Source organism: Manis pentadactyla, chromosome 10, assembly GCF_030020395.1.
Source record: "Manis pentadactyla isolate mManPen7 chromosome 10, mManPen7.hap1, whole genome shotgun sequence".
Taxonomy (NCBI): domain Eukaryota; kingdom Metazoa; phylum Chordata; class Mammalia; order Pholidota; family Manidae; genus Manis; species Manis pentadactyla.
In genome coordinates, this window is record NC_080028.1 from 15,461,539 (window position 1) to 15,487,438 (window position 25,900).

At 46.8% G+C, this 25,900-nt stretch overlaps 1 protein-coding gene across 2 annotated transcripts in view; it reads left to right on the forward strand.

Annotated features, from left to right (window-relative positions):
• Positions 1-25,900, forward strand: part of NUAK1 (NUAK family kinase 1) — a 97,364-nt gene that overhangs the window by 41,142 nt on the left and 30,322 nt on the right. For both annotated transcript variants that reach the window (XM_036891070.2, XM_036891069.2), the window contains exon 2: positions 17,503-17,623. In XM_036891070.2, coding sequence (XP_036746965.2) covers positions 17,503-17,623 — 121 coding nt within the window. The remainder of the gene's footprint in view (positions 1-17,502; positions 17,624-25,900) is intronic.

Below are 25,900 nucleotides of genomic sequence, written 5' to 3' on the forward strand. Positions count from 1 at the left end.
TCCGGTGGAATTTAGGAGGCTTGTATTTGTGCTTATGCTCGAAGCAAAGAAATCTCATAAAGTCCCTGCAGTGTCTTGGGCCCAGTGGGATGATCTAGCCAAGGACAGAGTGACCATCAACAGAATGACGGAGGAGAAAGAGATCTCTCTGGCAGCCGTGGACAGGCTTTGTGGATGGTGGTGTGTTCTTGAACTGCAGTCTCTGGGGCTTGGCGGGGCTGCATACCACTTCCAGCTGATCACAGGCTATAAAAATTCCAGCCCAAGTACAGTGCCTTGTACCTGACCTTGTTCTTTCAATTCCTGGAGCCAGAGAACATTAGGGCATCTGGTAATTGGGTGAGAGGCATTTGATAACACATGTTCTGTGCTCCCCCCAGCCCCTGCCCCCATAGCACATATTGCCTTGTGTTATAATTTCCAGTTGTCATATCTCATTCTGCCTCTAGACCTGCCCTGTCTGATATGGACATATGGAACTATTAACATTTAAATGAATTACAGTTAAATTGAAAATTTCAGTTCCTTGGTCACAGTAGCCACATTTTAAGAACCTGGTAACCCTATGTGGCTAGTGGCGACCACTGCACAGGGCAGAAAAGATCATTTCTGTCACCATAGAAAGTTCTGAAGGACAGCACTGCCGTAGATGCTGAGTTCAGGGAGAGCCACTGAACATTGCTTCATTAGCTCTTGTACGGGACACCTGTCACTATCTGTGATTACCTCTAAGCAACCTCATTCATCATCTTTTCCATATCTCCGGTGTCTAGAACAGTGCCTGGTATGTAATAAGCAGCCAATAAAGATTTTTAGAATGAACAAATGAAGTTGTCTGAGTCCCCATTGGTTTGCTTGTGCCTCACACAGAGTGGGTCTTCAAAAAAACCGAATCTGTTACTTCAAGTTGTAACCATTGCATGGATTCCTCTGATGTTTGTGGAGCCCATACTGTGTCAGGCATCGTGGGGGGCTCTGGGGTATGTGGTGATATGGAGCAAGCAGACACAGATCCTCTAGTTCAGAAACTTAACCATTCCAATGACTCTATAGTTTTCCGGGACCCTTCAGTCTCCTGGGTATACCTGTTAAAATGCACCCTCCTTGGCACCCATCCCAGGAAGTCTGATCCAGCAGGGGCAGAGGTGGAACTCGAGGCGACCTGGGTGGGAATTGTCAGCATTTTAACCAAGCCACTCAAGTGCTTATGGGGATTTGGGTTATTGTCTGTTCTTAGAGAAACACAATCTGGACAAAGGGAAGCTAGTTGCTGTATTCACCTGGGGATACACCACCCCACTTTCTTCAGTTCACACCTTCTCCTGTGGTTATGGGAAGACCCTAAGACCTTGGGGTCTTATAATGGGCCTAAAGCTTGAGAGCTCTGCCTGCTGTCCTCCTGTGGAGTATAGTAATCATAGCGAACAATATGTAGCAGTCATTGTGCCAGGCGGTAGACAAAGCATATCAAATCACTGACCTAAATTTATCCTCAATGGTAACCCTAAGAGGTACACGCCATTATTCTTCTCATTTTATGGTGGGTAAATTGAGGTACAGAGAACTAAGTCATGTGGCCACATTTTCAGTACTTGCGTGCAGGATTCAAACCCTGAGGTGCTGTCCTATGCTGCTCATGTCACTGGGCTTTGAGCAGCTAGCTGCCTCCCCAGTGCTGACTGGGCCTTTATATCCTTCTCTGCTAGTTCCTTGGAATCAAAGTTGAGGTGTATTTATGCAACGTCTGTTCAGGGGATTATTAGCACGTGTGAACCTTATGAGCTCTCTTGGTCTATAAATGTCCATCCCTGGCCTCAAGGAGCATAATTCATTCATTCATTTCTCAGATACTCCTTTGGGCCTACTATGTGCCAGCCCTGTGGTGCTTCCAAGTGTACCTGGCCTAAAGGGGGGCCAGAGGTTCTAGGCAGGGACCTCCCAAAAATGTGTCACACCCAAGATAGTTTTTCTTCCAGACAGGAAAAGCAAAGCAAATCTTAAAAACTAGTTGTTCCCTCATTTTGCTGCTGTGACTCTCAAGTTTTTACATAGTTTGTATAGAACGTGCCTGTTTCACTTGATAGGGGTGCTTTGTGTGTGTGCTGGGGTCCAACATAAGGAAGGACGTGCCCTCCTCCCCACCTTTTTAACCAGTCGGCAAGGCAGGAAACCCCTTAGAACTGGAATCTGCCCAGCGCTCCTGATGCACTTGGGAGAACCTTGAAAGAAGCAGAATGGTAGGGAGAGCCTGAGCGCTTCTGGGACATTGGGGTACACCTGCGTGACATACGAGAGGAGGCAGTTGCCACGTGCCGTCTCATTTCACGGCCACTCTGTGACATGGTAACTGTTATTCCCACTTTGCCATTAAAGAAGCCGATGTTCAGAAAAGGTAACTGATCTGTTCAAGCAATTGAGGTAGCACCTGAGTTAAAAACTAGGGTCCGTCTGACCCCACTGTGGACTCTTCCCACTATGCCACTGATTCTCAGGCCTGGCTGAGCATTAGACTAACTTGGGGACCCCTTAAAAGTTTTCTGGGGATGGAGCCCAGGCATCAGAGTTTTTAAGGAGCCCCCAGGTCCCTGTAATGCACTTCCGGAGTTAGAGCCACTGGCTGGAGCCTGCAGACTCCAGAAGGGGTTCCCATCAGTGTGTGGTCAGGCTGGGGCTTTGCCCAGGAAGGTGAGTCCCCTCCCCTCTCCTCGTGCCCAGTATGCTTTCTCCACCGAGAGCTGGTGTATCCAAAGCCATCCCACTGGACCTGGGCTGGGACCTTTTGCTCTGTTGCATCAGAGGCTGCCCGTAAACCAGCAGCCGACTTGTTTTCTTTTTAGGCTCCAGTCATAGCGACCTTTGTGTGTCTGTTTATTTCAGGGAAATAATTCCATCCTACAAAATCGATTCCCAGGGGGCTACAGAAGTGCATTTGGAGGGATGTCTTTTTAGCAGGATGACCTGAAATGTCCTCTTGGAAGAGGCTGCAGCCGCTGCTGTTCTCCCAGCCCCCGTCTCCCTTTGCCTGTGATATTGTCCTCTCAACCTCCTGTTTTGAAGGTCTCATTGTAATGCTCTCACACACCTCTCTGCGGAAGGCCTGTTTGTTCATCAAAAACCAAAAGCATCTTTGGAGCCCTTACCACCGTGGGACATACTCCCAGGCATTTTCTACATGGCATGTCATTGCATTTGGCCTTTCCTTGGTGGCGATGGGAAGATTTCAAGTCTGAAATCTGGGGCTTTTTATCTTTAGAATGGAAGGAGTTATAGACGCCAATTTACTGGTGATGTTGGAGAATGAGGTGTTCCATGGACTGTAGAGGCGGCTGGACTGGGGTAATTGACTCCACTGGAATGACGGTGGGTTGCTGGCTGACTGAAGAGAAGGGTGTGGGGAAGCAGAGAGCAGCCTTACAGCCCCTGCCCAGAGCCTCAGTCAAGGAAACGGGGAACACTGGTTCGTCTGGTGCTTTGCATAAGCGGGAAGACTAGTAAGTTATTATCAGCTCTAAAAAGAGTTGTCCAGGTAACAGAAGCTCACCCATTTAAGAGATCATTTCTTAAAAATTGTAGCCATTTATTATGGAAATCTTTCTCAAGTAAGCATAAACCCTATTGCCTTCTTAAAACAAAGTACCTTGAAGGTAAACATTTTCTTGGTGTCTTTGGGGGAACTTCTCCCAAATGGTCCTTAGTCCTGTGTTTTGGAGTTTGCATGTCCACTCTTTATAGTTTAGCTGTCTTCTCTCTCATCAATTTCATTCCTTTTGTGACCTTTTTAAATGATGCAGTTCTTCTTTTCTCTATAGCAAAAATAATTCATGCTCAATATTGAAAACTCACAAGACACAGAAAAGTTAAAGACTAAAGGTAAAGTTTGTTATTCTGTGTTGCTTCTATCAATGAGGCTGTTCAGCAGTTTTCTAGTTCCAGTTTTCCACATCCCCACAGATTTTTCTGTGACCAAGCTGGTTAGAATTGTCAGGAAAACTGTGGTGACCATGTGTAGGGGGCTCAGTGCATGGATTTGATGACATTTTTGGGGGTGGCTTCCTATGGGTTTATTTCCTATCCTCATACAATGCTCACCAGCTGAACGGGCCTGACAGTGTATCTGGTGAAGTCACATTTTCTCATGTAACAGGATGAGCCGTTTTTGGGGGCAGTAGGGCTGCCAGGGTCACTCAGTATGTGACTGAGCTGGGTCTCTGGACTCAATGGTCTGGTGTATTTCCCCTTTTTCCCCTCTTACCTGTGTTCTAGATTGTGGGTGAAGGGATGGGTGGCTTTGGGATAAAGGAGCTATTGCTCTGTTTGGATTGCTAAAACCGGGAAACACCTACACTTGCCTCAATTATCTGGGTTGCTCAAGGACAGATTTTTTAACTTCTTTTCTAGGAGAAGTGACCTCCTCTTCAGCATGCCAGACTCATTCTCTGTTTGAACATCAGTCTTAGATTAATACCGAGATGGACCCAGAAATACACTTGAAAGCAACTTGCCTTATTATCCGTACATAGCTTACATTTTATGACCTGCTTAAAGATGCAGGGAGCATAAATCCTAGGCAGGACTGGGCTATTTACTTGTTCGTCTTTTCTGCAGATGGGTTCCTTGCATCAGAGCCGGGCTGGCTTCAGATCTCTGCTCCAGGATATTTTAGCTGAACTGTTTGAGTCCATTAAACAAATGTAAGAGTTTTTGGGAAAGAAAGGCTATGTCTCAAACCAAATGTTTTACATGGAGAGCATCTGGGGAATATTGGTATTTGTGTGTACAGTACATCAGAAAGCAGCTTGGCGTGGTTCAGCTGGGATGTTTCTGGCCTGTGGTTGCTGGATTTGACAGTTTTGTTGTAAAGGAATAGTTCTTATGAAGTGTTGCCATAAAGGCGATGCTTGATCCAGGAAGGGGTGTCCTTGTTTAGCCGCACACTCAAACTGTTCTGATTAGCTTGCTGGCTGGTCTGTCCATGGCATTTGAACAGTTCGATATCTATTTTTGGGGAACTAGTTTACCCCAAGGCTTAAAAGAGAAAGGAAGCCTCACAGTGCCAGGGCTCAGGGTATTTCTTCTTGAGCCTGTGGCACCAAAGAGCTGATGAAATGAGGACACAGGCTGGCCCAGTTCACGCAACATTGGCCCCAGAAGCCAAGTACCTTGGGTTGAAACCTGGCTGTTGCCTTTATGACCCTGCGGGGACTGGGGAAGTTGCTTTTATCAGTTTCAGTTTTCCTCTCCTGCAGAAGTAGCCTGTCCCAGGAGGTGGTGGAGAGAGTAATATAGGGTGAGGTGGCATTGTGTACACAGAAAAGGGTCATTTACCCACCTGGTATTGCATTCACAAGCACAAAAGTGATGTGAACTAGAGTGGAACCCAGCATATCATCCAGGTAGGTTGTCCATCTTCAGTGATTTATCGATACTGGACCGGGTTGGTGGTAGTGAGTGGATGGATGAGAAAGAATCATTTTACAAAAATTAAGACTTAACACTATTCATCATGTTTGATTCTGTTCAACTCTGCTCTGATGCCAGACTCTTTCCCAGATGGGAGGCACGGGTGAACATGGCAGTTAAGGTTCCTGTACTGCAGTCTCTGTTTGCTATGCCTGGGGTTGGTTGGCTCTAAATGACCTTCCCTTTTGTTAGATTGTATGTTGACTGTGATCTATGTAGCCTGGACAATGATTAGTGTATTAGTTTGCTTACTAATTAGATAATAGTAACAGAATATCACAGACTGAGTCAATTAAACAACAGTAATTTATATTCTCACGTTTCTGGAGGCTAGAAGTCAAAGGTGCCAGCAGGGTTGGGTTGTGGGGAGGCCTCTCTTCCTGGCTTGCAGATGGTCACCTTCTTGCTGTGTCCTAACATGTCCTTTGCTTGGTATGTGCACACTCCTGGTATCTCTTCCTCTTATAAGGACATCAGTCCTTAGGATCAAGGCCCCACCCATATGATTTCGTTTAACCTTAATTACCTCCTTAAAGGCCTTTCTTTCCAAATACAGTCACATTGGGAGTTAGGACTTCAACATATGAATTCGTGGGGATATAATTCCATCTGTAACAACTGGTAAATATTTTATAGGTGTGAACATTATCTGGTAGAGAATATGGCTAGACTTCCTGCACCTTTCTGCAAGACAGGTCCAAATTGTCCCAACCGAACCCCCAATCAGCTGGGAAAAAAGGGCAAAACTCCACAATATGTAATATGGCTTTATTAATTAATGTAAAAATTATATCTGGATGGGTCCTGAAGACAGCATTTTGACTAGTGAAATAGTCATAGACTCATTTGATGGAGTAGATGACTGAGTGCAAGGCACGCAACATGAGTAAGCAAAAGGGTTGGTGGAGATACTGTCCTGGCTTCTTTAGGGTTGGAAAAATGAATAACTTGAGCAAAGTGGGACTCAATTCTGGTCTTATTTAGGAGTGTGAGACACAGGCGTGGAAACTGGGGGAGTCATGCATGGAAGGATTTCTCAGGGGAACCCACCTCAGCACACATACACCAGTTTGCTTGTGATGCAAAAGAACACTTTGCTGAGAAGGGTCTTAGAGACCCTGAAAGAGCATCTCCTTGACCAAAGTCTAGGGTCATGGGACCACCCCTGGGTATGAGGAGGGTAAGTATCCTGACCGACAGTCCCTTTGTGCCAAAGCCTGTGTATCTTCTGTCTCATCTCCAGTCCCACCTGCGGAGCCCTCCTGGACTTCTTGAGCCCCAACACAGCTGTTTGCTTGCTTAGTAACCTTGTTCTCTTTTCTCATGTTGAACCATTGACATCCCCTGATGGAAGTTAGAGGTTTTCATTGCAAGTGACAGAAACAGACTCTTGTGACTCATTCAAGGAGAAAATGAATCTGTAAGTTGTGGTGTATCTCCCAGGACCAGGCTTGGGAAAGGACAAAAGCTAAGGATGCCCTGAGGAACTAGGTAGGGGGATGACGAACAGATGATCTCTTCAGATTGTTGTTGGGATGAAGGCCCTAGCCATTCTCAGACCATTCTGAGGAAAGGTCTAACCAAACTCTAGGAACGTAGATCTACCTGCTGGCTTGGGGAGGGTGAGTATCTTGACTGACAGTCTCTTTTTCCAATAGGGGTAGTCCCTAAAGCAAAGCCAGGGTGTTCCTACTAGTAGAAGGGCAAATGGGTGCAGGTGAGGGAGGAGCCTTCCTATCCACTGCCCTTTCCAGTTGAATGGTCATGTTCTACAGGACCTGGATCAATGCCTTATCCAGAGCACATTTCCCAAAACTGCTTTCTGGAGAATTGACTCATTATTGCATCACTTTAGGGACATGCCTCCCAGGCCCTCCTGTCCAGTTCTGCCTTTTGCCCAGCTGTGTGGCTGGCCTCACAGAGGGCAGCAAGGAATACCAATGGATGTGCTTTTGTACATGGAAGTGGTTTAATATCAGGTTAAAAAAAGACTTCAGGTGGGGGCAAGGCCACGTGGCTTTAGTGGGGCCTTCATTCCCAGAGACTGATTTACCACACACCTACTATGTGCCTCTGATTCAGCTCACACTTATCAGACACCTACTATGTGCTGAGTACTCTTCTTCTCACTTTGTCAGTGTGGTACAGAGCTTAAGAATGTGGTCTCTGGGTTAAGTGAAGCCCAGCTCTCTTATTTATTAGTTGTGTGCCCTAGAGCAAGCAACCTCACCTCCCTCAAACTCACTTTATATTCCCTGAGAAACAGAAATATAATGTTTTTGGAAGAAATGAGTGAGGGAGAGGTTGAGCCGTTCAACAAAATGATGCTCAGTGCCTGGCATGTAGGAAGGACTTGATAACTAACTGGTAGTTATTATCCCTATTAGCTCTTGTTGTGGATTCGCTCCCAGCCCTTCTGGAGTGGACACTATTATTATCTCCACTTGAAAGAGGACCAAGTTCAGCCTCAGTGGTTTTTGGGAGAAGCAGGGAATCAATGCTTGAGAGATGAGCAAGTAAAAGAAGACTATGGACTGATGAGATGTCCTTCTGTGATTTTATGGTTTTTAAGGGTCCTTTCCCCCCCAGCTTTATGGAGATATTATTGATAGGTAACACATGTAAGTTAAGCTGTACAATGTAATGATTTATATATGTACTGTGACATGATCACCACAATTAGGTTAGTTAACACCTCTCTCTTGTCTGTGTGTGTGTGTGCGCACGTGTGCTGATAACATTTAAGATCTACTCTTACAAAGTTTCAAATATATGATACAGTATGGGTAACTATAGTCACCATGTTGTATGTTATATCCCCAGAACTTATTTATTTTATTTTATTTTTATTTTTATTTGTTCATTTTTTTATTGACATATAGTTGATAGACAATATTATATTAGTTTCAGGTGTACAACATAAATATTTTGACAGTTGTCTACAATATTAAGTGCTCACTCTCAGAAAGAATTCATCTTATAACTGGAAGTTTAACCCTTTGACTAACATCTCCCTATTTTCCCTGCTCCCCAGCCCCTGGCCGCCACCAAATCTAGTCTATTACTAAGTTCAGTTTTTGTTGATTTCACATAAAAGTGAGACCATGCACTATTTATCTTTCTCTGTCTGACCTAAGTCACTTAGCATAGTGTTAAGGGTCCTTTTTCAATACTTGGGGTCCATTGCAGCAACACCTTTTCTGCAAATGCTATACGCCAGGCACCTGCTAGGCACTGGAGATGTTGCAGTGAATAAAACAGACATGGTCTCTGTGGGATGAAGTCTACAGCTAATGAAGGGAAGTGAAGTTATGGAAGAGGACCTATCTGTGCATTATGGAGATATTATTGCATATGGACGCTCATGGCAGAGGATGGATGTGAAGGAGGTGGTCAGCTGAAGAAAGGGTGTGGAGGGATCCCGGCAGAGAAAATGACAAGCACCAATGTCCAGGGCCATGAGCATACTTCTCAGCCCAGGCTGCTCCTTGGGTTCCTGGAATGACCACAGACCCCTGCCCCAACCTCCCAGGACAGGAACTTACTAGTGATTAGATAAGGCTCACAGAGGCAACATGCCGGATGGGGTGGCAGGAAAGGCCCACCTGTGACTGAGCTTGCTCCTGGCGGGTGGGGGACGGGGGCCACAGGCTGTCATTGCTGGGGACTGTGTGTCTGGGGCTACAGGGACTTCTGTGACAGGCACCCTGCAGGTTTGTGGGACAGTAATTAATGGGCTGAGGAGCAGCCAGGTGGTTTGCAATGAGACTCTGGAGCAGGGACCAGCTTGTCAGCTCTCTGGGTAATGGGCAATGAGAGCTGCCCTTGGAAGGAAAAGGAGCTCTGGGCTTTTGAGGAGGGGATGAATGAGCCTCTAGGGACCAGACTGCCACCCCGGATATTGATCCTTCCCTGTCTGATATGTCTTTGCACATTCTGATTGCCATGAATCCATTTTCCAAAAAGAAGGATTCTGTCACTATAAAAATAACTTCCAAAGAATCTTCTTTTTCACTTACCTGTAAAATTACCCATGGTTAAAATATAAAATAACCTCCCCCTCCTCCCTTTTTGGTGTGTATGTTATATGTTTTACCATTTTAAGAAATTAAAAACTTGTTTTTTCCTTGTTCTGCTCACCTGGGTCAGCTACATTCAACTGACTAATTTCCTTTCCCTTTGGAAAACTAATTTTGTTTCTTAGGTCTTTTGTGTCATTTGTTCATTGTTCCCAAGGTCAGTGATTAAGTAGAAGCCTGAAATTAATATTTAAAAGCAGTGTTTTCAGTGAATTACGAAATAATGGGATAAAACCCTCCCAGGTATGCCTATTCCTATATGTATCAAATCAGGCTTCAATAATGGAACAAGGTTTGGACTGCATTGGGCTGAAACAGTGTCCCTGGCATGTCTGTGTGAGGACAGCCACCTAATGTGGTGAATAATGTGGGATCAATGCCATGCCTTCTCTACCATGCAGCCCTCCAGGCTTCACTGAAACAGGTCACAATTTTCCCGTACTCTTAGGAGTATCTGTCACTCCCCATCTTGGTGTATTAATAAGTTCTGGGGCTTTGCTCCACTGGGGCCACCTCAGTGTGAATGATAGATTTTTCTGTGACAGTCTCAGTTCTGTTGCTAGCTGTATGGCTTGGAATTTGGTTAGAATTCCCAGCCTGGAGAGCTAATCCCAGACTGGAGTGAGACTCAGAACTCATGCTGCAGCTCTCGGGCTGCTATTACCTTCATGAATGTGGGCCTGAGCTTTCACCTCTTTGGGACTCAGATTCCTCATCTGTAAAATGATGGGTTGGCCTAGAACACTCTGAGGTCTTGCAGCTCTAATATCTCCTGATGATAACAGTGCTCTTTATGCCTCTGCCACCGTGACTATTTGCCTTCTCTGCCGTCCATCCTCTCTACCCACAGACAGGATCCCCCCGTCATTCCTGTGGGGTTGGCTCTCTTGTCCTGCTCATTTGCAGATGAGGAAACTGAGCCTGTGACATGCTTTCCTGAGTACCTCTCTGTGCAGGGGGCACCTTGGCCAAGTTGCTGTGACTGATAATGCTGATACTGGGCTTCTTAGCAGTTCTGGGCTTGGAGGTTGATAAGTAAGAGTTGCACAGCCCTGAGCTTACCCAAGCCGTGTCACAAACAGCATCAGAGTGATCAGATGCTACCAGGTGAAGCTGTCTGACTTAAAGGTAAGCTCAGCGCTCTGGTCTGGCCCTTCCTCTCCCCTGCCAGGACAGTTTTAACTGGGACGAAAAGCTGCAGCTCTTTAGAATTCTGAGTTGGTGTTGCATTTGGCTTTCAGAAACATGGAAGTCCAAAAATAAAAAGCTGCTTGGCCCCGTGAGCTCGAGCTGAACAGCCTTGCATTTTCAGTCTGCTCTGGAGACATTCACTTTTACCAGGGCTGGAGCCCCAGCTTGTGTGCGGAGCGGGAGGTAACGCATCAGCCGCCAGCTTTCCGGGCCTTCCTGCAGCCGTGGGCCTGCCTCGGGCTAGGATGAGCGACGTGTCCTGTGGGAGCAAATCTTCCCTGAGCCAGGGGCAGATTATTTGGGTCACTGGGTCCCCTCAAGGAAGCAGCTTGTTTTGAATTCCCCCCTATATAGATGGGTGGCTCATTAATTTTCATGAGCCATGTAATGTTTAGTGTCACTGCATAATATTTTGAGACGTGGAACAGTAAGTGCCATCATGGCCACATTTACTCTCGTTGAAGACAGCAGTCGTCAAACCTCAGAGTGCAGCAGGATCGGCTGGGAAGTTGGTGAAACATGCTGCTACTAGCTTGTCTCCCCCTCCCCTTCAATTCAGTAGGTCTGGGGTGGGCCCTGGAATCTGAATTTTAGTGGTTGCTCGGTGGTGGGCTCACTACCCTTGGACGACTTGCTCTCTTGGAGAACCTGACCGTGGGCCCTGAGCTGGTCAGTCGCTTGCTTTTGGCATCGTCCCTGGTGTTGACTTTCCACTTGGCCTTCCTTTGGCCACTCCTTTGGTGCCTGCCCGGTCAGCCACGGCCACCACCTCATGTTCACAAACCCAAGGCCATTCCTGGAGTTTAACGTGCCCGCGATTTCTTAGTCATTAAGTCCACATCCCTTGTGGCATTGCCATTGTGAGTGATGACGGTCTTAGCTCCATCTTTGAAGGTGGGGGTTAGAGAGCAAGGACTGACTATAAAAATGTCCTGGGCCTCTCTGAGACCCTCCTAAGCAGGCCCTGGCCCCGTCAAATAAATATCTGATTTGCTGTTTAAATTCTGGAAATAGAAGACATTTTCCTTGGCAGGAGAAAAATCAGTATCATCTGAGGAAACATCTCTGATGGGGAGTTTTGGAAAAGAGAGGATTGAGAACTGAAGTACAGAGGATTATATTTTCAGAATCTCTTGGGAGATTAAAGGACTGGCGGTGGCGAATGGTGGGATGTCATTCTTTGAAGAAAGAGCTCTTTCTTACACATGCACATGCTGGCATTAGGGTGCCCCTCCTCAGAGCTGGTTGCTATAATTCTTGGCTTCCAACCCACTTCTGTCTGAAAAAACATCCATGTAATGACATGATTCGACAGGCGGGAGAGGAAGAGGCCCAGAGGCCCTGGGGAGGAGCTGGCTCAGGTCCCTGTGGGGCTGGTTGCATCATGGCAGCGTTTTGTCCTGAGTTGGCCAAGGTCCTCACAAAGATCTGGGGGTCATTTAATTAATTAGGGGCTTTGGCTGCAAGATGGTCCCCTGGGTGGCATCACCATGGTGAGGGCTGGCACAGCCTGAGTGGAAGCCCTTCAGTGATCCTGGGGAGCTTTGGACCCCCCGTGGCCCAAGTGGATCTGTGCCTTGCCCTGAACTCTGACCATGAACCAGACACGAGCAGGAGACCCTGCACTGGCCTCCAACTTGACCTGGCTGCGAGGGCCCCCGGGCCCCTTGGTAAGGAACAATCCCCGAGCTGCCTGTGGAACGTGGCTGGGTGTGAGGTCACACCTTGTGAGTGGCGGGGTAGCTGCCAGCTTCTGCTGCTGGGATTAGATCACCAACTGTTCTCACCAGGTGACGCTAATGCTGTGTTTATGGCGTGTTTCATCCCTGCTGTTCAGTCTCCCAGTTCCGCCTCCCAGGACCTCACTTATGAATAATCTGGTAAAACTTCACCTGCCCAGAGGGGGCCCTGCACGCTGGCCTTTGGGTACTGTTTGGCATCCTTGGAAAGATCCTGTCACCTGCCATGTTTGCTGTGCATCGCAGCTTCATCCACAGCCTCATGCCTCAGCAGTCCGTGGGCTCAGCCTGCCGGCATTCTTAGCACCCTCTCTTATAAGCTGTGTGCCCTTGGGCGATAGTTATCTTCTCTGTGCCTCTGTTTCTTCTCCAGTAAAATGGGGTTATAGTTAGGATGGAAGGAGGTAAGGCCCCCTGGCACATGGTTAGCACACAATAAATGTTAGTTACTGCTATTACTAAGAATACTGCCACGGAGTTAAACATGTTGGTATGTTTGCTGATGCCTTTAACAGATGAGAAAACTGAGGCTGTGAAAAAAAGCCGGAGGTTTCACCATGCCACCCCGCCTCCCCGTAGCCCCGCCTAGATCACTGAGCTCTCAGACCCGCAGCAGCCACCGCAGCAAAGGACGCCCAGCAGGCTGCAGAACAGGTGGCTCTTTGGTGCTTATTCAAGAAGGGAAAAGCTACCTCCACAGAAGAGGAGGCTGGACCTGTTACATTTAACAAGAGATGGGAATTGGCTGGGCTGAATTTGCCTCTTAAACAGACAGGCACCGCAGGGCAGAATTCACAGGTCCGCGGCCAGACCTGCTGCTGCATATGGTTTAAGCAGTAAACTATAGGGTGGCCTTATTTAAAAGCAGACCGTTTTATAAGGCACACGGTGCTGTCTAGACTTGAGAACATTTATGGAAGTGGCTGTTCTGTGCATGAGTTCCCAGCTCCAGTCATTCTGAAGGCAGAGTGACATCCCTCTGACTCCTGCAGGAACAAGTGGAATTTTCTTCTTTTTGGAGGGTGTATGATTTCAGACATCGGGTCATCCCTTCTTGCAGGGCTCTTTCCTTTCCTTACCTCTGTCTGTCTTTGTCAGCGTGAGTGAAGACTGAAGAGGAGGTTCTCTCTGTAATGCCAGCATCTATGCATTTCTGTGGCAGCCCTTGGCCACAAGGGAAATTACGTAATTATTTGTGTAGTTTTTGCTCAGCTGCCCTTGTCCCACCTTCCCTCCCACCTGGAGGGCTGGGGCAGAATCGTGTTAGCTCCTTGTGTAATCTCAGCACTGTGCTTCGTATGTGGTGGGCACTCTAAAGGAATGAGTGAGTTGGACAGAGTCCAGAGAGGCTCGAGTGGACGTCTTGCATCAGATTTTGGAATCTAAGTAGGGACATTTTATTCCTGTTCACCTGAATGGGCAACCATTAGGAAGAGATGGGGGGAAATGGTCCTGAGGTTGCTGTTTGGGTTCAAGCTGCTTATCCTTCCGTCTGATCTCAGATGGGGGCCGTGATGCTGATGGAGGGTGAGCGCCCACTGATCTGAGCTTCCTGACATTTCAGAGGAAGGTACATTTTAAAGACCCAGGAGAGAGAGTCTCTTGACCTGTCTGTACTTTGGGAACAAATTGGTCTCCATTCCCTAGACCTTCACTTGCCGCCCCACAAGGAACCAGGAGAATTAAGATTTGTTCCGAGGGTGAAAGGAAGGGTGGATGAAAGGAACAGGCTCTGCTTATGGGGGGCTCTCCCCGGTGTCACGGCAGACATTTACCCAGCGCCTACCTGGGCCGGGCACGTTCTAAACGCCCGACTTCGGATCCTCACAGGGATCCATGAGGTAGGTGCTTTATTTCCCTGCTTGACAGATGAGGAAACCTGAGCACTGGCTGTTTGTGCCGCTTGCCCATGGCCACACAGCTGGTGAGTGGTTTTAGCTAAGACTCAAAGCTAAGACGCTCACCATGAGGCAGTACTGCTTCCTGTGAGCTGGCCTGGTGTGTCCTTCAACTCCATGCAGAAGGCACTACCTTACCTTACAGGAGCCACATTTATAGGTCTCCTCCTCTTATAAACTACTCTTTAAAAAGGTGACAGCCATTCTTAGCTATCTGGCTCCTACAGAAACAGGGCACAAGTTGAGTTTGGCCACAGGCTGAATATGCAGCAAACAAAGAAGGAAGATGATTTCTGGTGGTGTGAGATGCCCTGAGAAGGATGCAATGGGGAAAGGTGTAGAGAGGGAGGGGGGCGGCCAGTAGCAGCCTTATCAGCTGGAGGGGTGAGGGAGGGCCGCCCCAAGGGGGTCGCCGAGCTGAAGCTTGAACGCTGAGGGTGATGTGAGGTCTGTGTGTGTAAAGCGCTTAGTGCAGTGTCTGGGCCATGTATCAGGTGCTCCATGGGTGTTGCTGTATTACTGCCCTTGTTACTGTTGCTGCCATTTGTCGTTCACCGCCTGCACGACCTTGGGTGACTCATCTCACGGCTCCAGGGAGTTGAGCCGAAGGGCTTTCCTCTGGCCTCAGCAGTTGCACAGTTCTAAGGGACTTCTAGCATTTGTCTCCTCCGGACTTCCCACCACCCTTTGAAACAGGGGGCAGAAAGAGCCCTCTTTACATTTCCAATAGGAGATTCACTGTGGGAGGAGGGGGGCTTTTGTGGCAGGGCACCACCACGGTTAACACTGTTGGGGCCCTTGTAGTTCCCCCAGCGCTGAGTGGGGTTTTATTGACATGTGGGCACTTTCTTTTTTATACTGGGCTGGAAGCACCCTCCCCCCCAACAAAGGCACTGGCAGCCTCTCATTCCATTGTTGGGGGGGCTCTGACAAGTGGGCTTATATTTCCAGCCCCCAGAATATGGCTACCCTCCCCTGACCCTGGATGGTGAAAGAATTTATTCCTATTGTCATTTGACAATAGGGCCTCCTTGAGGCCAAGTTCAGCCTGCTGGATAATCAAAGGGGTAGTTTCTTCCCTGGTCCATCTTTAGTTTATGGAAGAATGTAGGAGTTGGTCCAACAGCCACTCGCATCCTCCCTGGCCAGTATGTATGTGTTCACTGTCTGCTTCCTCCAAGAACAAGCTCCCAGGACTGCAGGTCCTGCTCAGATAAAAGAAGGCCTTCCAGCCATATCTTTACATTTGACAAAAGCATAGGCTTTTCTTGCACCACACTGAATGGGGCTGTCGCGAGGGCTTGGAGCCTGGCGCCCTGATGAGAAGGGGTCCTGCAGCTGGAAGCTCATTCATCTCTGTGCAGCCTCCTATGACCCAGCCACAGGGCCCACCCGCAGTCTCAGGGAGGGTGGTGCCTGCCCCTGGGTTTACAGCAGGCCGTCCCGTGTTTCCTGTCTGCTCTCTCCATTCCTCAGTCGCCCACGTGCGTAGGTCAGGTGCCAGAGAAATCCTAAATATCTTTCTATCGTACCTGCATGACGGTGCTGTTTGACCTGAGTGGTCCCTCCTTTCTTGCCCTAATTCCAATACCACTTCTCATCCCTGAATGATATCAACCCCTCCCTCCCCATCGGCTCCCTCCGCCCCTCCTTTTCTCCTTCCCTTTCTTTCCACCGACCACTGCTTGTCTGCCTGCCCACACTCAGTGTTGTCTCAGGCCTGCCACGGGCCAATCACTGTGTTAAGCATTAGTGATGAAGCAGTGAGTAAGATCCTTACGAGTGGAGAGTCAGGGAACGACTCAGATACTGATTTCATGACAGCTGGGGAGGGTTCTGCAAAGGAGAAATGTGGGGATATGCTAGGTCAGAAAATAGCAAAACCAACAGTAATGATAGCTTCCCCATTCTTGGGAAGTCACAGACGGACCGACTGTGTTTTAGAAATGTTTCCATGTGTAGTGCTTGCTGGGGACTTGGTGGAAATCCCAGGAAGCAAATGTTTGCAGGTGCGAGCACATTCCTGGTGAGACCGGCTGCCTCACCCTCTGAGTGTCAAGGTGGGGACAACACTGATAACAAGGACATCTTTCCTCCGGAGCACTCCATGCCTTGTAAGGCAGAGGGATGGTTTAACTGCCTTCCATCAAGGAAAAGGTGGTATAGGTGAGAGTCGAGGTCAAGGGAGAACCAGTTTGGAGGGGGCTAAGCAGGCTTTTTAGAGCTGGCAGCAAATTGCTTGGTGGATTTTCTCCTAACTCATGGGTACCTCTCCCTACCAAAGTAGTTTCTTTCTTCCTTAGAGCCAGTGCAGGTTCAATTACCAAGCAACTTGTTTATGAACAGAGATGAATCCACTGGCAAACATACTTGTCCTCATTAGTTTCCCATTGTCACTTAATGCCTTTTTATTTATATATTTCTTTTGAGTAATTGCTCTCCGTTGGCCCTGGCATCCTCTACAGCTTGGGTTTGCAGGCGACATTGGCACGGAGCTTTTGGAATAACTGGGGCTGGGCTGGGAGTCTAGCTGTCAATCCCAGTGTTTCATCCTGATTTTTCTCCAAAAGAGCCTTTTTGTCACATCACTTGCTATCGAAGGTGCCTTGGGCAAGAGGAAGGCCGTAGGAAGGATTTGGCTTCCGAGCAATTGCATAAACACAGCACACGGGCTGGAGTCCTAAACCCAAGTTTGCACAGACCCGGTGTTGAGAACATCATGCAATAAAGCTTGTTTTAGTTGTGGCTGCGGCAGCTGCCCGGGGAGCTGTGATACTGATTCCACGTATCCGTGGTTATTCATCGATACCCTGTAAACCAAGCTCTCCTTTTTCCTTTTCTCAGAGGATCAGGATTCCTAGAGTCAGTGAATCTGGCCGCATGAAGCAGCCTCTGTTTTATGAAAAAACCTCCACCATCCCAAACCTCGGCTGTTAAAACCTGATGTTTTCTGTTGTCAGGAGAAGGGTGTTTTTGCTATAAATGAAAGATGTGACAGGGGTATTTCGAAGCTTTGTTTTGGTTAATGCTGGTTCTGCCAACAAGTAACATCTGTATTTATTTTCCAAACTCCCCCAATGGCTGATTTGCATCTGTTTAGTTCTCTGAGTAACATTTCATTTCCTGACTTTATAGGTTGCTATAAAATCCATCCGTAAGGACAAAATTAAGGATGAACAAGACATGGTTCACATCAGACGAGAGATTGAGATCATGTCATCCCTCAACCATCCTCATATCATCAGTATTTATGAAGGTCAGTGATTTTTTTTCACCCCCCGTATCAGTTACCATCTCTCCTACCATGGGGTCTGCCAAGATTTTTAGGTAATTGCCTTTCTGGGTAGGAGCCAAGTGTTTTTCCTCATGATGCAGAAATAGCCGGGTGTTATCTCTCATTTGGCTACCTTGAATGCAACCAGACATGTAGCATGACGCGCTTTGGTCGTTGTTAATCCTGGCACTGCCTTCTTCTGGCTCCTTTCCAGTTCCTTGGCGGTTGCTAAGCAACCCGCCTTGTGAAGCCAGCATGTGAGACAGTCCTGGTTTCCAAAAAAATGGAAGTTTGCTGTGTGGCCAAGTAATGGTGGATCCATTAGAAATGTCATTCCCCAAAGCTGATGCTCTGGTGATGGTGCCAAGAGTTATGCAGAGTCAGGCTCTTTGAGTTGGGGTTTCATTTGAGCAGGTCCAGGGAACCCCGAGAAAGAAGCAACCGGTCTTGGTGTAGCAGACACTTCAAGTGGTAGTTGGTGTTGTAGAAGGGTGGGTGAGGAAGAGCTTAGAAAAATGCTCGTGCTTCAACTCTTTGGTCCTTCATGGGAAGAAATGGGGACTGTAAACTTCCCACAACTTATCTTTTTTTTTTTTAATATCATGTAAAAAACCTACTCAAGCAATATGTGTTTATTGCAGAAATGGTCATAATACAAATGTTAAAATAATTTTGGTTCTAACTCCCCATTTGATAAATAGCTCTCTAGCTATATTTATATTTTCATCTACTTCTCTGTATCTGTATGTGGTTTTTATCCAAAGTTGGATCTGTTTATACTGTTCTTTAGCTTCTTTTTGTTTTGATTTTTATACCATATGTCATCTACATCAATAATTATTCCCCTGTGAGGACATTTTAAAGGGCTTTATAGTATTCCATTTATGGACATACCACAGTTTATTGAATTTATTTCCTTTTGTCAAACATTTAAGTTGTTTCAGATTTCTGGTTATTATAAACAGGGCTTCAGTGCTTTAGTGACACTCTATGTACATCACTTTTACTTTCATTCCTGACCATTTCCTAATAAAAAATTTTCTAGTCTTGGACTTAGTGACTCAAAGTATTCCTCCAGAATATTTTAAAGGTCTGAATTGAGTCAGAAAAATGAGCCTATTTTTAATTTCTGGTCTGATCATAAGTTATGCAGGAAGGGTTAAGAGGAAATCAGATGGTAACCCTAAAGTTTTTCTTTTGTTTTAGATTTCTTCTTCTGGTTCCCTGCAGTTATTTTTGCCATTCTTTTTACTGATGTTTCTGTTTTTGCTCCTCATCCAGAAGTAAATGTTGGTATTTTGCTTTTTTTAAAGCTCACTTTTGGAGCCTGTGGGGGATAGGATTTTTTAGGTAAATTTTCATTCATTCAGTCATTTATTCATTCCACAACCATCTCTTGCAGTGATTCTGAAAGGGCATTCCATGGACCAGCAGCATCAGCATAAATTGAGGTTGATAGAAATGCAGACTTCCAGGCCTCACCCTAGCAACTCTGGGGTGAGGATCCATCCTACAGTCTGTGCTTTAACAAGTTTGGAACCACTGGTCTCTTGAGGGTCTACTTGTCATTAAGCAATGTACTAAATGTACTTAGAAACTTAAAGGGGAATGTGCTATGAATCTGATATTCAAAAAGTAATACAAGATATGATAGAGTATTATGTAGATATGTAGGCAACATAGTCTGGGACCGTGAAGGCCCAAGAGCTTAAGAGTTTTCCAGGCATCCAGGTTGGGCCTCCAAGGATTTTTTTTTTTGAGGAAGAACTGGGAAAAATAGGCTGATAAAGCAAACCTGAATATGCTTGTAAATGATGGGAATTTCAAGAAGTTAGAAGTGAGTAGAGATATAAAATGCAGTTGAGAGTGAGTTTTATTAAATTCTGAGCCATCTTGCTCCATGTGGCCTGGTTACCGTGGAATCTTGAAGGCAGTTGTGTAGGATGACCTGTACAGTGTGGACCAGTGTGAGCTGTGCGCTCTGTGAGTGCTGCTGTGTTTGGCATTTCCTGGGCTAGAGAAGGAGACTTCTTCATCAGGAAGACAGAGAGAGTGCTATTCCAGAAGCACGTGTCCACGTCCTCTCCTTAGGAGAGGGTCTGTAGTAACTGCAGCAACTGCCAGAGGTGCTTCTCCACAAGCATCATGCCCTCTTTACTCTGGGGGAATCTGCAGGCTGAAGGAAAAGAAATCTGCACCCCCTCCTAAGGCAAGGCCAGAGATGAACCTTAGTGGAATAACAGTCTATTTTCAAGGTCAGGTTGGCCTCAGTCCAGCCCTTGCTGGAGATTTTAAGAAGAGAAGCCCTAAAGATGGGTACAGCGTGATGATGAGAGCAACGTGCCATAGACAGAGATAATTTCCATCAAGGCCTCAGGTGGGAGCTTGGACCTCATTTCACAGAACCCTATGAATAGGTTTCAGGGAGTCAGGAAGGAGCTGGAGTTCTCACAGCAGATAGTTTTGGGGTACAGTCCCAAATCTACCACTGTGGCCTAGACATGAGACTTTGGGGAAGGTGACGGGCCTCTCAGCGCCTCAGGAACCACACCTGTAGAATGGGGTGACTGTTTTCTCTTTCCTAGGGTTGTCCATAGGATTAAAGGAGATGACACATGTTCTGGTCAGATCAAAATAGGTAATTATTGTGAAGACAGTATAGTCATTAAAAGTGGGGTCCTGGGGTCCACTGACAAGGGTATTTCATGAATGAGCTGCAGGGGGTCTATAAATCCTCTGGAACAGTATAGGATGACATTGCCCAATACAGAAACCCCTAGTCACAGAGAGCTATTTAAGTTAAAATGAGTAAAATAAAATAATGAAAAAAATGCAGTTCCTCAGCCACGCTGGCCTTATTTTAAGTGCTCAGTGGCCACCTGTGGCTGCGAGTGTCAATAAAGAACTTTCTCATCACTGCAGGGTAGGGCCATGCTGGTGCACGGTTTGATGTGTTAAGTGCATATGGGTTATTTTTTTCTGGGGAGAGGGTGCTTGGCTTTCATCGGACTCTCACAGGGATATCTGACCTGAAACAGGTTAAAAAAACTCCACTGCCATCAAGTATTTTGTGACCTGCAGGGTATCATACAAATAAAGGGTATTGTTTTTATCCAGAAAACTCCCAGTGACTTAAATATGGCTTTTTTCCCCTTTAATTTCTTAGAAATCTCTAGTTTCTGTTCTATTCTCTTTCCCTTCTCCCACGCAAGTTCTGTTTCTTCCTCGTCCACTAAATACCTGCGGAGGAGGGCAGCTCCCCTCCCTTCCCAGCGGGTGAGGAGCAGATCTTCAAGGCGCTATTCCAGCCCTTACACCTTGAACTGTGACCCTGCAATCTCCAGGTCTTAGGACTTCATCTGCTTCACTACCCAGGACCCTGAGACCCAACTCTGAGAGTGAATTAGACATCGTGGTGTCGTCTGTAGTACATCTAGTCTCACTGCGTCCCTATGGCAAACCTGTGGGGTGGGCAGGCCAGGTGTCCCATTTTGCAGTTGTGGCAACTGAGGCTCTGGAAGGTGAAGACCTGCTGGGGGTGTTAGCTTGTGAGGGTTGCCACAGCAACGTGCCATAGACTGGGTGGCTCACACAGAAATTTATTGTCTCTCAGTTCTGGGGGCCAGAAGTGCAAGGTCAGGGTGCTGGCAGGGTTGCTCTCTTCTTGGCTTGCAGATGGCTGTCTTCTCCCTGTGTCTTCACATCATCTCTCCTCTATGCATATCTGTGTCCAAGTTTCCCTTTTTTAAATAAGGACACCAGTTATACCAGATTAGGGCCCACCATAACGACTTCATTTAACCTTAATTATCTCTTTGAAGACCCTGTCTCCAAGGAGGGTCACATTCTGAGCTACTAGGGGTTAAGACATCGGCACATGAATTTGGGGGCTCATCACACTGGGTATCGTGGCTATTTGGTGGCCCTGGCAGACAGGTCTCACGACCTCATGTGTTTTTTAACTCTGCCAGGCCTCAGCCCTGTATTTGTGACCTTGTGTCTCGTTTTGCTGGCTCCGCAGCCCACCTCTCTGCCCCAGGTGTGTCTCTCAGCCTGGCCTTTTCTATCCTTTTCAACCCCAAGGTGTGGTAGGGGCAGCATGGTAGCAGCAGTGGGTGGGACCGCAGTCTGTGAGTTAATACACTGTCTCTCTGCTGCTCCTGGAGTGAAAGGGAACCTTCTCTCTGGAAGCCGATTGGTTGTTTGATAGGCTAATCAAGGGCTTTAGCTGAGTGCCAAAAAACAGGAATATGCATAGTGAAAAATCAGTGCCGAGGCATCTAAGTGGCTGTGTGGACATTAGCCAAGTGAATAAAACTATTAAGGAATATTACAACTTCTTTTTCAACAAGGACCTTTATGATTTAACACACACACACACACACACACACACACACACACTGTGTGTGTGTGTGTCTGTGTGTGCAGTGGCTGCAATAATAGCATCCACATGACAAAGCCATGAGGCCCCTGCCTCTGTATGTTTGGGAACTTGGGGCTTTCATTGAGGGAAGGCACTACCTTGGACTGTACAGTCCAGTGATTTTGAAATCTCAGTTCCAGAGGAAAACAATTTTTTTTAATTAAAAGAAATACTCAAGTGCTCACTGTGTGCCAGGCCCTCTTCTTAGGCACTAGGCATATGGGGTGAATAAGACCAGCTCTGGTCTCATGAGCTGACATTTGGTGAGTAGTCACATTGAACAGGTAAGTGACTATTGTGCTGAGGCCTGAATGGAGCAGGAAGTGAGCCTCTCGGAGGCCTGGGCATTCCAGGCAAAGGGAACAGCATGTGTGAGTGCTCAGAGGAGGGAAGGCACTTGTGTTGGTAGAAGAGACAGAGACCTATGGGGTTGTGGAATGTGGGGGAAAAGAGGTTGGACAAGTCCGTATTTTGACCACATCAGCCTAAGGAGGGATATAGATTTTACACTAGGCATAGGGGAAAGCAACTGGTTTTAAGGAGGAAAGTAGCATTTTTTAATTCACACTTAAAAATAATACTAATAATAGCTAGGAGTTATCGAGGGTTTACCCTTCTAGGATGTGTGCATGTATTATCTATCTCATTTAATTCTTATATCCATGAAATACAAACTGTTAACATCCCAATTTTATGGTAAGGAAATTTTGGCTTAGAGGCTAAGTACATTTTCCAGGGTTACACCAGCTAATAAGGGGTGGATCTGAGAGTTGAACCTGGTCAGCATGCTCTGAAGCTGGGGCTCCCAGTGCTCAGCAGGTCTTCGGTGATCTGCAGTGTACCCTAACTGTGTCAGCTGGGGGCAAGTGTTGTCCTAGACGCTGTGATACAGAGAGTTCCTGGGCTTCACAGCAGTCACTGTCTTAACTATGGGGGAGCATTAAATCCCAGCCTTGGGGGTATTGAGAAAAATGTTTCTGCATATATGTCAGGAAGAAACTTGGGGCCCAAATCTGGTCAATTCATAGGCAAGTGTCTTCTAAGCTGCAGTCCATGGAAATGAAAGTCATTTATTCATGATTCACAAAGCCCACAGGCTCATGAAATTCACTTCACTGAATCAACATTGCTGTTCACCAAATCTCAAAAAAAATTCCTTCCAAATGTTTATTTCTTGAAGCAGACCCTGGGGTGACTCTCCTATTGACCTGTGGGTAAAGGTGATTAACCCTCAAATTTGTCAGCTCTGTGTAAACACAAACCATAACCAGCTGCTAATGCTAAGTAAATAAAAGAGGATAAGAATTCACCTTCTAGCATGTGATACTAAGGGTAAGCTAACCTACAGAGAGAAGGAAGAAAGAAGCCTCTGGCACCGTCTCTGAGATGGAACCCTGCTTCCAGTCAGAGGAATTCTGTTCTCCCAGCAGGAAGGTAATTGACAATATGGAAAGGACAGCTGAAGGGACGTGCCCACCAGCGCTTTCTGCTGCGTTGCCTCAGATGGAAGAGATAAAACAGTTCGCGCCTGAGGTTCTGGTTTCAGGACCAGAGTTCAAACATCAAAGGCATGCTGTGCACCCTCGTTTCCCCTCTGAAAGCCTAGGAGACCCCAATCTGCAAAGCCAGGAGAATGGACATCTTGCTGCAGACGCTCTGCTGCTTTGGGGAACCTTAGCACCCCATCTGGTAATGGTCCCACGTATGAAAACGCAGAGTCGGGGGCTCAGAGGCCATTCGGCCTGGCCTGAGCCTTTGCTTTGATGCCCTTAGTTTTTGTTTCTGGAAATTTCTTCCTGGCACTGCAGGATTGCATCTCTTTCTTGGCCCTCTGTGTTGCTGATAGGCGAGAACTGGCTAATCCTTTCACCACCTCCTGTCTTAGGTAAGGCGCATCCTGGATTTCTGGGACAAAATAGGAAGTCTGTTTGGCATTTGTCAGCTGCGATCTCTCTTTGCTTTAGAAGAGGAGTTTCTTTAACTTAAAAAAAACAAAACCAAATACAAACAAACATGCCTCCAATGATAAGCATGTGAGTCTTATGCCCTCACCTGGTGGGCCTTAAACCTGCTGCCCGTGAAGAGACATACAAGAGTCTATATTCTAGAAAATTGTCCTAATTTCTACCATGAAGACACTTTGAATGAATTTACTATCATTAAAAGCTCCTCCCATCTGTAAAATATACATTATAGTATAGTTTTTCAAGCTACCTATGCCATCTGAGATTCTGATAGATCTTTCTGGAAGAGGATATCATTCTTGCCTCCTATTGAAGATCACTGCTTTAAAAATACAGTCAGAGATGCAGAGGCAAAACCAAGAGGACAGTGCCTGAAAAAATCCCATAGCCTATTGTCTTGCCAATGGGTTCAGCCCCAGGCAAGTTCACTATGGAGTCAATGAGACCAAAAAATAACACTGGAACGGTCTTGGGGTGAAAGGGTTTATACCCAACTTTATTCGCACGGTGACAGGTCAATCACTAGAATCCCGTCCACTCAGAGTGAGTCTGCAGGCAGCAAGCCTGTCTCTGCCTCCACACCCCGCAGCTGTCTCAGTCTCTGCCCTCAGTGCTGCCACCACTCCAGTCTCTGCTCTCCTGCAGCCATGCCACCATGTTGCCCAGAGCACTGGGCAGAGCTCTTCATATGGAGTCAATAACAATGTATTGCTCATGGGTGTGTAGTGAGCTAGCCGACCGGGGCCAGGTGAGAATCCTGACCATAGGAACCTTCACTTTATCCACACCTGTCTTGTGTGCTGCAGGCTTGGTGACAGGGCATTCTACCACCTGCCTTCTCCCCCCCCATTCAACTTGTGGCCGGGGAGAATGAGGCAATTGTGAGATGTTTCCATAGGACCCCACAGAGGTCCTGGAGACAGAAACCGTACCTGGAAAATAACCCCTTGAGAATGGCGGGATCCCGATAAGCTGCCTAGTAATGCATTTAAGCAGTGGCTTTTGGAGGGCGAATCAGGACCAGCAGCATTAGTATCACCTGGACCCAGCCCAGATCTCCTGAATCTGAAACTCTGGGCTTGGAGCCCAATGTTCTGTGTAATAACTAGCCCTCCAGGTGACTCCGATGCACTCTCAAGTTTGAGAACCTGTGTGTTAGAGAAGCCCTTGCTCAGTGGGTCAGAAACCAAAGCAGGGCTGCCTGCTAGCATCAATTATTTGGAAATACAGTACAAGCAGTTCACATTTTTCTTCTCAGGCAGATTCTGATTTAAGCCCTTTTGAGGGCAGCCGGCTGCTGAATTGATCTAACAAGGTCTGTTGGTCATTAATTTACCCACTGTTCTCATTCATTCTTTTACTTACTTAGTCATTCATTCATTAATTCAATCATTCATTCCTCTTACAAAAATTTATTGAGCACTTAACATTCCAGGTACTGTCTAATAAGGTAAGTATACATTATCCAAATAGGCTTAGATTTTATTGAGCCAATTGCTCTGCCAATTGCAGCTGTGGGACCTTGAGTTAGTGACTTAACCCTCTCTGAGGCTCAGTTCTCTTGTCCATCAAATGGGCCAATAGCTAGCTACTTTATAGATAAGGTTGTAAGGATTAGATAATGAATAAAATTGCTAAGCACAGTGCCAGGTACACGCTCAATAAACAGTACTGATTATTCCTGATGCAGTGTTTTGGGCTCTGTGAGGCCTTTTCTGGCTGGAGCAGCAGCCTCTGTTGGGAGGTGCTGGAGGAGAAGGTGAGACCAGGTGGTCTGGATCAGTGATACTTGAATGTAGGATACACATGAGAATCTCATGGGGCATTTGTAAAATGCTAATGCCTGGGCCTCACCCCTAGGGATTTGGGCCT